The 14,374-nt window shown below is 39.7% G+C and overlaps 1 protein-coding gene across 6 annotated transcripts in view; it reads left to right on the top strand.

The window, feature by feature from the left end:
- The window catches only part of AFF3 (AF4/FMR2 family member 3), a 331,214-nt gene that overhangs the window by 183,960 nt on the left and 132,880 nt on the right, over window positions 1-14,374 (top strand). For all 6 annotated transcript variants that reach the window (XM_015277796.4, XM_015277795.4, XM_015277794.4 and 3 more), the window contains one exon: window positions 8,838-8,924. In XM_015277796.4, the coding sequence (XP_015133282.1) occupies window positions 8,838-8,924 (87 nt within the window). The remainder of the gene's footprint in view (window positions 1-8,837; window positions 8,925-14,374) is intronic.

Here is a 14,374-nt window from a genome sequence, read left to right as displayed (position 1 = left end):
CAGGCTGCTTTGCCTTGCAGAACCTGTATATGCTGCAAAAGGGAAAAGGGAAGGAGAGCAACTGCCTTGGTGCTCAGATTCACAGCTTGAGGTCCCAGCCTGCTGCAATATTTTTCCTGTAAATTTAGCACATTTCTTCTAATGCTGTTAAGAACATTGCATTTTATGCAATGTCTTTCCATAACATAGCACACGGTCACTGCTGTACTACCCATACGTTTGTGAAGCTTAAAATATTCAATCAGTTGGCTGAGCAAGCGGAGCTAAAATTATAGATCCACACCCACTGATGAGTCTCCACTATAGATGCCTAAAAGCACTCTTTATACGAGCCCTTGGGCTCCCAGGGAACTATGTGAATCTTTCTGGAACCCCAGCCCTCTTAAGCTGGTCTCACAACTATGATAGACTGGGCCAATCTGATGACCTGTTGTTTGACCTTCTGTCCGGGGGATGAATCAGGACCACCAGTGTACCTATCTGAAAGCTTTCAGCCTCACACAGAGCAAGAATCCTGAAGAAAAAAAAAATGTATAGTTTCATAAAAGTAGGTTTTTTTCCCCTACAAGTCTTGCTTTCATTACCTCCTTGCATTCAGCAGCATATTTTTGCCTGGATAAAGGAATGTTTGTATTTGAACATTACATGCATTTGCGGCAAATGTATTTCAGCATTGCTAAATATTTACCATGGCAGTATTTTTGTCTTCTCCAAACCACAGCTGTTTTTCACAGTAAATGTGTCTGTTTCATAGCTTTCTTCTGTTCCTTTGTCCACATTAATACAATCATCCATCAAATACAGCGTAAGACCCTAACCAGTGTCTTGGTCTTTATTGCCAATAGCCTACATTTTAATTTCTTGAAGTCTTTCCAGAGCAGTCCTGAGGTTGCTACTGTTGCTTTGTTAGCAGACTGCAGAATTAACATGCTTGTTACCATCTCTGAAAATGTCAACTATGTGCACTTTTTCATTATTATTTGAAATCATGCAGGGATCTGGACCTTGAAGTATCCTAGGTCTCTTACCTTCCTCTTTCTCCTCCCCCCGCTCCCAAGAGGCAGCTATTCATCTTCATTAGCCACTTCTGTTAGCTTGCTGCCAACTGAGACCAGAAAACTAGCTGCATCAGTCTTGCATGGCAATTCAGGAATTAGAATCCACAGTCCTTGGGTGCAGGAGGTTAATGCACTAATAAAGATTGCACCTTGATTAACCACATCGTCTCAGCTTGCCCAGGCAAAGCTGGTTCTCAGTTTGTCATATCATATGGCCCAGTGCATTCATTTAAAAACATAGCTTCCTAACTAAGATCACAGATAGATCACAGATTCATCTCAGGAACCAGAGGAGCAATTTTGTTCTTTTTTCTTTTTTCATTTCAGTGAAGAATATTTTAAAGTTTTTAAGGAAACCTCCTGCCTTCTGTTCTATGGTATACCTGTAAGGCTACGTGTTGTTTCTTTCCTGATAGTTAGAAGTAAGAAAGCTTTCTGGCTTTAACTCAGATATGAGAGATCATGGCACAGTTTTTACTCTAGTTAACATTTGCTCTTAGGCTCAAGCCACCATTCTCTTGGATATCCTTATCTTCCCCTAGCCTCATTTGTACCACATAAACAAGGAACAATTTGCAAGACTCTCTATTAAAGAATTATAATCATACAGTGAAGGACCTAAATAAATCAGTTCATTGAGTGGCTGAAGCATTTTTTCTGTATATTTGTCTGTCCTAGATTGTCGAGCCTTGACTAAATGTTGTGGGTTATTTGCAGGATGGTTCCACTAAAGCAGAGATAACATATTCCTAACAGAAACTTAGTGCATTGGCATTTGTGATTTGCTATAGAGTAACCTGATCCACAGATCACATTACAAATGTTCATGATTTGGAGTGCTTTAGTTTTGTAGATACCAAACATCTGGAGATTTAATGCTGAACACATTTTTTAATGCTGCAGTCTGCAAAACCTGACCTTCTCGCTTTACAAGGGCCTACTTTTCTTTTCCTTTCTTTTCCTTTCTTTTGCTTCCCTTCCCTTTCCTCCCCTTTCCTTCCCTTCGCCTTCCCCTTGTCCTTCCCCTTTCCCTTCCCCTCCCCCTCCCCTTCCCCTTCTTTTTCCCCTTTCCCTTCCTCTTTCCCTTCCCCTTTCCCTTCCCCTTCCCTTTTTATTCCCTTTTCTTCCTTTCCTTTCCTTTCCTTTCCTTTCCTTTCCTTTCCTTTCCTTTCCTTTCCTTTCCTTTCCTTTCCTTTCCTTTCCTTTCCTTTCCTTTCCTTTCCTTTCCTTTCCTTTCCTTTCCTTTCCTTTCCTTTCCTTTCCTTTCCTTTCCTTTCCTTTCCTTTCCTTTCCTTTCCTTTCCTTTCCTTTCCTTTCCTTTCCTTTCCTTTCCTTTCCCTTCCTTTCCTTTCCTTTTCTCCCCTTCCCTTTTCTCCCCTTCCCTTTTCTTCCCTTCTGTTCCCTCATGTGTGTAGAACACCAATACACACATAGAAAGTCCTATTTCCATCAGCCAACTTCAGCGGATGCCCAACTGTGTGAGTCTGAAGAACCAAGCACAGCACAGATGACACAGTCACAGGCTTCACAATTGCTCGCATTTCCTTAAAACAAAACAAAACAAAAAAAAAATCCTTGACAGGCAGACTCTCCAGTGAGTCCTATATCTTTGAATGTACTATTGATGAAATCCATTCAAGGGAAGTTATATAACATGAAGCACAGACTCTTTGAAGGGTCCCGGGACTGGAGGAAATGGAGAAATGCAGTAGCATGTGTTTCCAGCAGGTTGCTATGAAAAAAAAAAACTGACTTCTAGAAATCATTGGAGCAGGAATAGGGAAGACAAAAAACTGCTGACTGGGACTCAGTGCCTAACCAGCACCCAGCTCAATGCAATTGATGTCCTTAAGACTGTTTTCTGTTCTTTCTCAGGGAACTTGCAGTGGTTCCCTTATTCTATCCTCCAGTCAGACCGTAGTTGAAACCATGTTTGTCAGTTACCTAAACATTAGAAAGTGTTTGACATACACAAATATTACGTAAATACATTTGACGATGTAAATATTAACTCTAAAGCAAAACGTGCCTAAGTAAGTGAATGGGAAGGAAGTAAAACAGTAAACAGCAGAAGCTAAAAAATGGCAAGGTGTTTTGTTGGGTTACAGTTGTTCTGAATAGCCTGCTGCCAGTAGGATAATGACAAAATAAAAGATGTTCAAGTGGGATGAAGAAAATTATCAAGTGCTCAAAGGAAAATAAAGAACTTACAAGGAAGAAAAAGGGGCAAGCTGATGTAGTTTGTATAGGTGACATCTTAAAGAGACAAGAGGAAACAGCTTTATCTTACTATTTTACAAATGTGCATTGAGGCCCTGGTTAGAAAAGTCACAACAATAGCAGATATAAGAGGAATCAATTTTAAAAAGTGAAAATTTGATCTTTCACATCACGAGAACCTTATCACAATGAAATGCTGTCAGCTTCAGTGTAGTCTGCAAAAGTTTCGTTGTCAGACTCCTTGCTTTGGATATTATACACTAAAATCATAGCTACATTGTCAGCCAGTGGCAGTGCAGCTTCACTGAATTGAAAGGGATTCTTGCCAACTGACAGCACTTAGAGAGAGTCTCCTGTGCAAAGAAAAAATAAATGAATTATCTTGGGAAGAGAGGAGAGTAAGCAGATAGGAAGTTTTCTAGCTGTGTCCCGTGGTCACTTACTAAGAGGTCTTGGAAAGCTCTGTGTTAGCTTTGCATTGCCCCTCTTTCCAGATGACAAAATATATTCACTGCCTCCCTAAAAGCTGCTTTATAGTATAGGTGACTATAAAGAGAGCACTTCTGCAGTCCCTGTACACTATCCAGCAGAGTATTTGCAAATGAAAATTGCGTATCACCAATCCCCTATAATTCCTGTGACATGTCAGTAGAGCTGTGGATGAGTCTGAGCCAGCTAAGATAATTTTCAAAAGGGATTTGACAGGGTCCTTTATGAGATGCTACAAAAAAAATTCTTAAATCATCCTCAGTGAGAGACAAAATATTATGAATCAAAAATTGGGTAGGTGAACACACACACAACCGGAGGATTAAACAGTCAATTTTCGTAATGGACCAATGATAAGTTCTGATTGTGGCAGCAAATGAACAGAGTAATACATGTGGCAAGAATTTAAATTTAGATGAGACTGAATTCACTACTTGTTTTTAATTACAGTTTTTTTCAATCACTTCGACCATTCCTAGAATCACACACCACACAGTGAGACTGATAGCACTAGAATAACAGCATTGCCTTCAGTCTGGAGTAAATACTATAATTTACCTCTGGATAGAACATTTCCTGAAAAATTACCTACAAGCTAGGGTTAGAAGCCCCAAACAAAACACTACCAAGCAGTCATTAATCCATGAGAAATATCTCATTACTTAATTGCTGCTGCAGAAAATACATGTGGAGCAAGGATACACAGTACTATAGATTTCTTTATCTGAAGGCTTTCAGTTCATTGAGAAGAAAAGCAAAGTTTGTGTGCTGGCTGAGATTAACTAGGTTTGGACCTTCATAACTCTCAGAGCCGGACATTTATGTATAGCTGCTGAAAGCTGATTTACAACGGGCAGAGACAAGTGCAGTCACAGAATTCCAATGTGTAAGTGAAACAAGCCAACACCACCACCACCCAGATGTCAGCTGGGAACAGCATCGCTGTAACCCATGCAGGGAGAAGCACACGTCAATAAAAAGGGTCAGTCAGAGGTCTTCTGAGATCTGTGGCCTGTTGCAATCCGGGTGTCCCTCCCACTGGGTGCCTCCTCTGCTGTCTCCTTGTGCACCATGTCCCTGCAGATGCAACCTCTGCTGGTCTCCACCATCCCAGGCCATCTGAGCTACCCATCATTGCGGTATATCTGGTAGCAGGAGGAGGAGGGTGACTGCTACTGTCTCAGGCCATCCTGAACCTGGGCACATGTGCTTATCCACATTTATCCACTTCTCTTCTCACGGGGTTGGTCTCTTCTCACTGGTGACAGGTGACAGGATGAGGGGAAATGGCCTCAAGTTGTGCCAGGGTAAGTTTAGGTTGGATATCAGGAAACACTTCTTTACAGAAGGGGTTGTTAAGCACTGGAATAGGCTCCCCAGGGAGGTGGTTGAGTCACCATCCCTGGATGTGTTTAAAAACTGTTTGGATGTGGAGCTCAGGGACATGATTTAGTGGAGGGTTGTTAGAGTTAGGGTAGTATGGTTGGGTTGCAGTTGGACTTGATGATCTTTGAGGTCTTTTCCAACCTGAGCAATTCTATGATTCTATGATTCTATTTATATCTAAGCAGTCCAGCTAGGACTTCATTCTTTGATCTAGAAATCTGTTTTCCACATTTCTGGACCCCAAATGGCTTCTCAGTGGTTAACCTTGTCCAGGACTCAAAGGTTCCCATTATTTTATAAGGGCTGGAACATCCAGTGCAAGATGCTTCAGAATTCATTTTTATTCAGTTTATGATTAAAAAAACCAAAAACCTGCTTTTGATGCAGAGTTGAATTTTTGGTGTCATTCATCAGTACATTTGAAACCTTATTTTCAGTCTGGTGGCTGCTTTATGCCAATCCCAAGCATCAGAGGCAGGTAGGTTAACTGACCTCAAAAGAGAAGCTGTGCATGAAATTTTATTTTAACACTGAAAGTTGAGTCCTTTTTGTTTAGTTAGACAGTTGCCTCTTGGTCTTACCTTTTCAAACATTTCACACCAAGTACTGAAAGAAGATCACACACCACCATGCTTTTAATCTGTGTCAAATATCTGCAGATAGAGTCTAAAATCACAAGGGTTGGTGCACAAGGACATATTCTTCACTTGTTTCTGCTTGCCATTGAAGTTGCTGGAAACCTCAATCTTTTCTCATATTTTTTTGTGATTCTGTTCATGGCAATCAGAAGAAGACTGTGCCCGTAGTTTAATATTCCTCTTTTCAGAAAATGTTTTACTGGATTTAAAACTTACCACTTGACAGTTTGCGGTTTGTGGATATTTTTCATGTAGTGTTTTCTGATTATATATATATATATATATATATATGCATATTTCTAATCTGATTTCATTTCCAAATTGTCTGAAATCCAAATGGTAGCAATATACATGTCATGTGAACAGAATTCGTCATATTATTCTGATAAAATCACATTCTGATATACATGATAATAGCAATTATTAACCGTGGCAAATATCAGTGATATTAGTACAACTTTGTGTCAGAAATGGTTACGTTACATTTAAATTATGTAGAAAGCTTTATTATGTACCGCAACTACAAGTATAAAGGGAGGGGAAGAGAAGCTAGCTGGAAAAAAAAAAGAAAGAAAGAAAGAAAAAGACTATTAGGGCCATTTTTCATTGGAGTGTGGATGAGAAATAATCTTGGAGAAAAGAAGAAATGAAAGATTTTGACATGTCAAAAAGAAAGGTCACCCTTATTTTTAATCAGCCTTCTCATCTTTTCCATGGATGAAGGTATCATTGTCAGACTTGGGCAGGCAAGGTGGGAGGGAAGAGCTCTGCTAACAGATTGGTTTCTGCACGGCACGTAGCAGACCTCTCAGAAGATGTTTCCGTGAAGGTGACAGTGGGGGTCAGCCACAGTATAACCTACAGGAACTGCTGCCTGGGCAAATGGAAATCATAAGCACTGAGCAGTGTATTTCACAAGTAGGATGGCTTTAGGTCAAAACCACTAGATGTTCCCATCCCAGTCTGGCTGGCCCAGTTCTTGACAGAGGTAACATAAGGCATTGCCCTTCAAAAGAAAGGGCCACATGGTTATTTCTTAGACATGCTTTGGAGCTCAGTACTTCAGCTTGTCAGGAAAAACACTTTGGGAATGGAGTTTTACAGGTGAAAACGCCTTTGGTCTGTGCACACAGCTCTTCATTTTCTAGGAAGTAAGCAAATGGTTGTTTGAAAGGAAAACAGAAAAATGGATGAGAAACAAATCCATTTTTAGATCACAGCCCTAGGATTAAATGTCAGTATTGCAACTCTGCTTTCTGCCAATTTACTGTCATAAACTCTTACAGTTGGAATATTTCTCAGTATGTAATTCATACATCTTTTGAAAATAATAGCACTTATGCCAGGTACTTGTAGCAATAGGTCTGCTCCCTTCCAAATGGCAAACTGCTTGCCCATGTTTAAAGAACTTACTGTACATTAAAACGTACTCTATAGTGCTATTGCTGCCACTTACCTGATAAGCGAGTCATAAGATGAACAGTCTACCTCAAATAACTGAAAAGCAAAGCGGTTCTGATACTGAAACTGCAAACCAGATGATGCTCTGATTAGAGGTACCCACGTAGATTACTGAAGTCTAATAAATCATGTCACTTTTTTTGCCTCAAATAAAAGAATACAGTTTTTATTAGAAAATAAACTGTTTATCAAGAATGCTTTAAAGGTGACATTTATTACTAATAAACTGTTTTGAAAGGGCTGAACCGTTCATTGGCAGAAGAGGCAGAGACTTCCTTCCGTGTGAAAAATGCCCCATCTCAGTGCTTGCAGGGTCAGGAAGCACTTCCATCAGCACTACTGAAGGGTGGGCAATAGGTTCACCCACAGCTTTCTTCAAACAAGAACATTCCTCAAACAAGAAATGAGTCATGGAAATACAACTCTGGTATTATTCTGGGAGCAGTCATAGATCTCAGCACATGCCCTTGGAATATTGCTGAGAAGCCATTCCAAAGTCAGATAATGGTAGCAAAAACCGGGAGAGCATCTGCTAGGCAAACTCTTGATAGTGTCAGTAAGTCTGCTGCTTAGGGAGGATGTGGTTTCCTCTTCAGCTCTTGAAACTTGTGGGTTGACTCTTCGGGGTTGTCGTGCTCCACATTTTTTCTCATATTAACTCTGTTAAGTTGCTGTGTACCAAATATTATGGCTGTTGCTGTTGAACATGTCAAAAAAACATATCCATCCTACAACAGCCTACACTAGACAGGAATATGAAGCTTCTCTCCTAACAAATCATCTCTTATCTGAAGTGTTTAATTCACACTTTAGCCCCCTCCTTCCCAAATTCAGACTTGTTTTAGAGACTAACTCATCCATCACTTACTGGTAATGGCACTGAAGGTGTGTCTGCCAGCTACCTGAGTCTGGGTCAGGAATGGCTGTGTACGAGTCTAAGCTACATGCATCTCTTAGCTATTAAAAGATGTCTTTTGAAAACGCACAGGAAGAAGGCAAAGGTGGAGAGCAGCACACTTCATTTAGGGCTTGTTGCATGGCCGTGACCTGCAGAACACAAACAAGTGGCAGTTATGAGCTTATTCAATTCCCTTAATATAAAAAAGAAAATTGTAGGAATTAACTACTGGGCAAGTTCAAAGTGTTAAACATTTATCATTCTGACCTTGTCTGTGAAATCTATTTTGTGATTAGTGCATAGGATGTACCTCATTACTTGGTCACAAACTGAGATTTCTGTTCCCATACTGCAAAAACAAGATTCCTCTATTATTCTCACCAGGCAGAATACATCTCATGATTAAAATGTGGAGGCTGATTGTCAGAAAAATCAAACTTCTTGCACTTAAGATGCATTAACTATTCAGGAAAATGAAACGGTGCTTAAGAACTGCTCTCAAGAGTCTGCGATAAAAATCAATGTAGTTCATGTATTGTCTAGATTATATGTAAACTGGGCGTTTCATAGAAGTCACAGTAACTTACATATTCCTCTACCCAGATATCCATGCTAGTGATATACTATTATTTTTTCCTGTTCCATTGGCTTTCTAAATACAGTTTGCTGTACAATATTGTTTTTCAGGAGATGACCCATTCATGGCCTCCACCACTGTCAGCTATTCACACACCAGGGAAGGCAGAGCAAAGCAAGTTTCCCTTTCCAAACAAGGTAAGAGATGTCAGAGGTGCAGCCTGTACCTTGAAATATGACCTACATGAGCCCTGGTTAAGCGTGTGAGGGCTCTGGACTGAGGCTGATGCAGTGCTGATAACCTCAGCCACATGTGCGCCAGTATCCTCTGGCTTTTCCCTGCTTACAGCCTCTGCAGCAGTACATGGTCTTGTTTGCATATTTTCTGGCAGTAGCACTGACCCTCACGTGTTGGTCACAGGTTCCTCACCATAGGGAAAAAATACAGGTATCCCTGGTGGGGTATCCAGGTGTGGTAACTTTTGTAGGCACTTGCTGAGGCTCCTGACCAATACTTCAGAGCACACACAGCTGCAGTAAGTCAAGAAGCTTCTGCTTACATCCCATTGCTCCCACTTCATTTGGCTTCACTGAAGCTATCAAAGGCTGAGATAGACTTTGCTGATACACTGACCTACATACCTGGGGGCTGATGAGTGGGCAGACATGCCCTGCCACCAACTTGGCTTTCAGAATAGATTTGCTCCAGAGGCAGAGTCCAGTGCAGTGATGCCCAGAGGAGCCACAGAAGCATTTGCCAGTGAAGTATTTGCCTGTTCAAGTCCAGGAGCAGGGGACTACAGTGTCCTTGTCCCAAAGGACCAGTGCCTCTGGTTCTGTTGATGGTCCTTTGAAACCACCTCCATCCACTGCTGTATGTGTATTACAGAAAGCATATAGTGTAGCACAGCGAAGCTTATGGGCACAAGCTTGGGGAAACCACATCGTTTGTACTTGGTAAATCAGGAGGGAAGGAGGTCAGCTTTCCTATGCAAATGCCAATAAAAATTTCTCATTGTATCATCATACACAGTTTATATGCCACAAGCATTTGTCATGAAGTATTCAAGCTTGAAAGATAATACTGATGCTGTTTATAGCCTTTTTACTGTTAAAGCAACTTCCCTTGGTAACTGTTAGTCCATTCTTCAGGATTTAGTGAACAGAATGATTATAACCACAAAGCCAAGAAAACATCAAGGTTTGCCTACAGTAAAACAGCTTTGTCGTGGATGATAGTGTCATGATTTTGAAGTACCAGGGGTGTAAACCAAAACATCTCTGGCATGTTATGAAAGAAAAAAAGAAGGAAATAACTCACTGTCTTTGCTCGATGAAGATGGACAGTTGATTGAAGGTAGTAGGCGGACTACAGGTTTCTTAAGTTAAAGTAAGTCCAGCAGGAGATGGATCAGTGACTTACCAGCCAGTAAAATGTTCGGATGTGAATCCCAAAAACAAAGTGGTGTTTGCAGCTCAGCGGTTTCTGCCACAATTATTACCATGCAGTGTGTTTGTATAGCACATGTGCAGAGGCATATGGGCAAGGTATGCCCCTATCAGCATATGTGTGTGAACATCATGAATGCAATTCCTCACTACTAAATGTATTGTGATAAGTATAGAAGTAGCAAAACCATGGACTATAGGGCTAAGATATGTGAATAATGGCTGATATTGACTTTCTCATCTTCTCTCTGCCTGTTCATCCATCTCTGTGGGAAATAATCTGATAGCTTGAACTGCGGAGCTGTTTCAGAGATCTACTATTCATTTTTAAAAAGCCTTTTCTAGTTGGTTGCCTTTTCTCCTACCAAAGTAGAATTCCCATTTTATTTAAGCCTAGGATCGACAAGATTTCATCTAACAGTATATGGACATACTTTAGTAATATAATGACACCAACACTCTGTTCTGTCCTTGGTGGCCTACATAGTCAGAAAATAGAGTACTTTACATAAGATAGGGAAGAAATACCTAGAAGTACTCTTTCCTCTTGGAAAAACCCTGCATTACTGGACATAAAACATGATAAATGTAGACACTGTCTCTTTTTAATATTTTTAAATAATTAAAATGTATTTCTTTCACCCCCTCTGGACCCAAACGTTTGCATGTTGAAGAAGGCATCTGCTTTTCAGGGTCCAAAATGCAAATAATGGTTTCCTAATTTTTCAGTCATGTTTTCAAAATATTAATAAGCTAATAACTACTTTCCACAAAATGTAGTGAAAAATCTTTCTTGGATCTCATAGGAGATAACTCCATAACTCCTAGGAAGCTTTCCTACAGATAAGCTACATAGCTGTTCCAAGTTGAAACCTAAGAACTACACTATGACCACACACTATGCTGTGTGGATGGCACATTACTCAGAAAGATAGTCCTGTCAATCAAGCAGTGGCCAAGGACAGCAAAGAGGCTAAAAGGTTAAATTCGGGGCATTGGTTCCTTCTCTCCATCTCTCCTTCTCCTTCTCCATGGAGTGAATGGTACCGTGAATTCATTTCCAGCCTTTATGGAAGTGTTGAGACATCAATTCAGATCATTTGCAAAGCATCTTCCAGACTTACTCTGTAGGAGTAAATAGGCTACAATCCTTTAATAGAAAATGTTTCCAGATATAAAGATAGTCACAGTCTTGGGAATGAGAAAGAGAATCTTGTAAGACTCCTACCATTCTGCAAGGATGCAAATCATTCTTACTTTTCTGTCTATAAGAAATGAGTGCCAGCATCATTAGTCTCTGTATGTACCAAATTACTTTTCACCTATGACTCAAGTAATCAGTGATCTGACAGCTTGAAACTTGAAATTTATTAATTAAGCTATTAAAGTTGCAAAGGCCACAGGAACTATAGCTGGACTCATTTGAAAATCTGTCTAGTAATAAAAACTAATAACTGAGTTTTGTATGTCACAAATACAACAGGATTGCATTTTTGAAACCATGCACATGGATATGTCTAGCCATAAAATTCTCCTTGCTCCGCGGATGGGAGGGTGTATGTGCATATGCTATACGTGTATACAAAATCAGACCTCACTAATGCTGGAGGTCTGCATTAATCCACAGGAATGGAAGGAAAACCAGTGTCAAGTTTGAAGCGTTGGCTACTGCCCAGTAGGTTTTCCAGCACAGCGCTGCTGGGTGAGCGCACGTAAGGAAATGTTCTTTATGTAATAGAGTGCATAAAGTTGCATTTTGTTGCTAACTTTGAATTTTCTTTCTCTGTGGAATTAATTTGTGTTCTTGAATTTAGTAGGAAGGAGCAATGATTGTCTCTTTATTCCTCGTTTTTCAGAGCTTAAGGATAATTGAATAAGCGCGTGATGTGACAGCCTGCATGTGCTTTCCTCTCTCCTATCTCTGTCACACTTTGTTATGATCAAATGGCTAGGCATTATTTGATTGTAATTTTATTAAAAACATCTTAATAAATAAACTTTAAATGAATAATTAAATTTGGTAAATAAGAGCTCACTTGATGCTTGTATGAATGAGCTTTCATATTCAGACATCAATTCTCTACTCCAGTGTGAGGGAAAAAATGCTGTTAATTCTGCTGCCGCCTTTGCTCTCTTTTTTTCATTTTTAGTATGATTTCATGTCTTGAAAGTTTGATCAGGTGTTTGATTTCTGTTTATGTGTGTGTGATATTATAGGATCTGCCATCATTTTGTTACTTGAGAATTAATTTATCCACCCTGGGAAAATTGCTATCTTGTCACAAAACTATGGATCGATTATTCTCAGAAGCTAAATTATAATAATAATGTTGTCTTTTCAGTGCCCAACTCATTTACTTTTTCCTTTCTTGTTGATTTTAACAAGATGAAGTAAATGCATTAGAAAAAAAATGAAAAAGCTCCAGAAGTGAGGACTTCACCTCTTCTTTTTAAGTTACACAAAGGCTTTTTTTTTTCCTACCTCAGTAAGAATATTCTTTATTTCACGGCAGTATTTTTATTAGCCTTTTTTATATTTAGAATAATTTGCTGAAAATGAAGACGCTTCTTTTAAAGAATCAGTTAAAAGAAGAAGTGAAAATGTTCTAACTCCTACGTTTTGCTGATGTCAAATTTGAGACAAAGCAGAGTCAATGGCAGAGGAAAGTTACCATGCCAGTTACAAGAGGACGGTGCATTCTCTCTGAAGCTGATGAAAATGTAAAAGAGTGAACAATTTCCTTACTTAGCAGTTTCAAATAATCTTACAAACTCAAGGATATCTCCATCAAATAATTCTCCTCCCCAAAACAGAAAACAATTTCCCCATCTATAGTTAAAAAAATTCACTACCCTATAAACTGAATGTGCTCTAAGAGCCTGCTTTTATTGGCAGCCTGGTTGGCTACCAGAATAACATTTAAATTCAAGTGTATGTATCATTACATTACCACTGCAAACTGCCTCTGACATCTTACAATTATATTCAGCCACTTAGGAAAAATAAATAAATAAATGAATAAATAAATAAATAAATAAATAAATAAAAGGCTTTAATATTCCTTCATCAGAAGCATTCATAAAATGCTGAGGTAATTTGTCAACAGTTGGGAATTTCAAATTATTGAAAAATTGTTGTTAGCATTTAAAATGTGGTACAGATATTTTTCTACTGTAGATAAAGGTAGGAACTCGTAATACTTGCCCCAAAATTTGATTTCTCCCACATCAGGTGCATATGGTGTCACTGAACTGCAGATGTGTGTTATACCACAGAATCTGTACATATTAAAGCTATGTAGTCCAGAGAGTCTTCACTCACTCCAAAGCAAACAGTGCAGCTGGAGGGGATTTGACCAGCCAAGCCCTGGAGACCTCAGAGTCCTCTGTTCAGCCAACCTCCATTTGGAGGTGCCAAACACTCGGGCCCCGCAGCCCCTAAGCCACGTTTCTACAGGATCCAGCAGCAAAATTTTATCCTGACCAACTCAGCTTATTCTTAAATTCTCTGGGCACTTGCAGTTCCTTTTCTCAGATCTCTACCAGGGAGTTTTCTATGGGAGGTATATACATGAGGCCTAGTGAGCCAGTGAGAAGATGGCGCAGACAGAAGTTGGAGAAAGAGTGAAAAAGAGATATATTTTAAGCATGCACTCCTGGTTTTGAGTTTGGATATATATATATATATTCTTTTCTAAAATTTAAGAACGCCCTGAAGTCTGAAGTCTGGGTTCCAAGCTGTAGCAAACCTACAGATTTCTCAACTGCTTTGGTTCTTCAAAGTGTAGCAGAGACAGATACCAGTTTTTGCCTAACAGATAATTGAGAGCCTTCTGTTTCTGGCAGTGTGTCTGGCCCATTGCTCAGCTGCTATGGATCACAGATCTTGTTGAGGGCTCCACTCCTCACCAAGAATGAATGCTGCAGATGCCTCTCAAAGTAGTCTTTACTGTTGTAATTGCAGCATGCACACGAGGTCGTTTTCAAACAGCCTATTCTGGGCTGATTTTATGGTAACCAAGATCTCAATTAGAGGTAGTGAGGGGAGCAGCTTACAAAAACATAAAATAATAAATAGTAATGTACTCGTAACACTGACACAAGACTAGGGGCCCAAGCTTTTCATATGTAAGAGTTGCCTCTCATGGTAGAGAACTATTTAAAATGAAGCAAATTTAAACAACTGACTCAGAAGTTTT

The sequence above is a fragment of the Gallus gallus genome, chromosome 1, assembly GCF_016699485.2.
Source record: "Gallus gallus isolate bGalGal1 chromosome 1, bGalGal1.mat.broiler.GRCg7b, whole genome shotgun sequence".
Classification (NCBI taxonomy): Eukaryota; Metazoa; Chordata; class Aves; order Galliformes; family Phasianidae; genus Gallus; species Gallus gallus.
The sequence above is the reverse complement of the archived record's forward strand: the minus strand, read 5'-3'. Positions and strand labels throughout refer to the sequence as shown.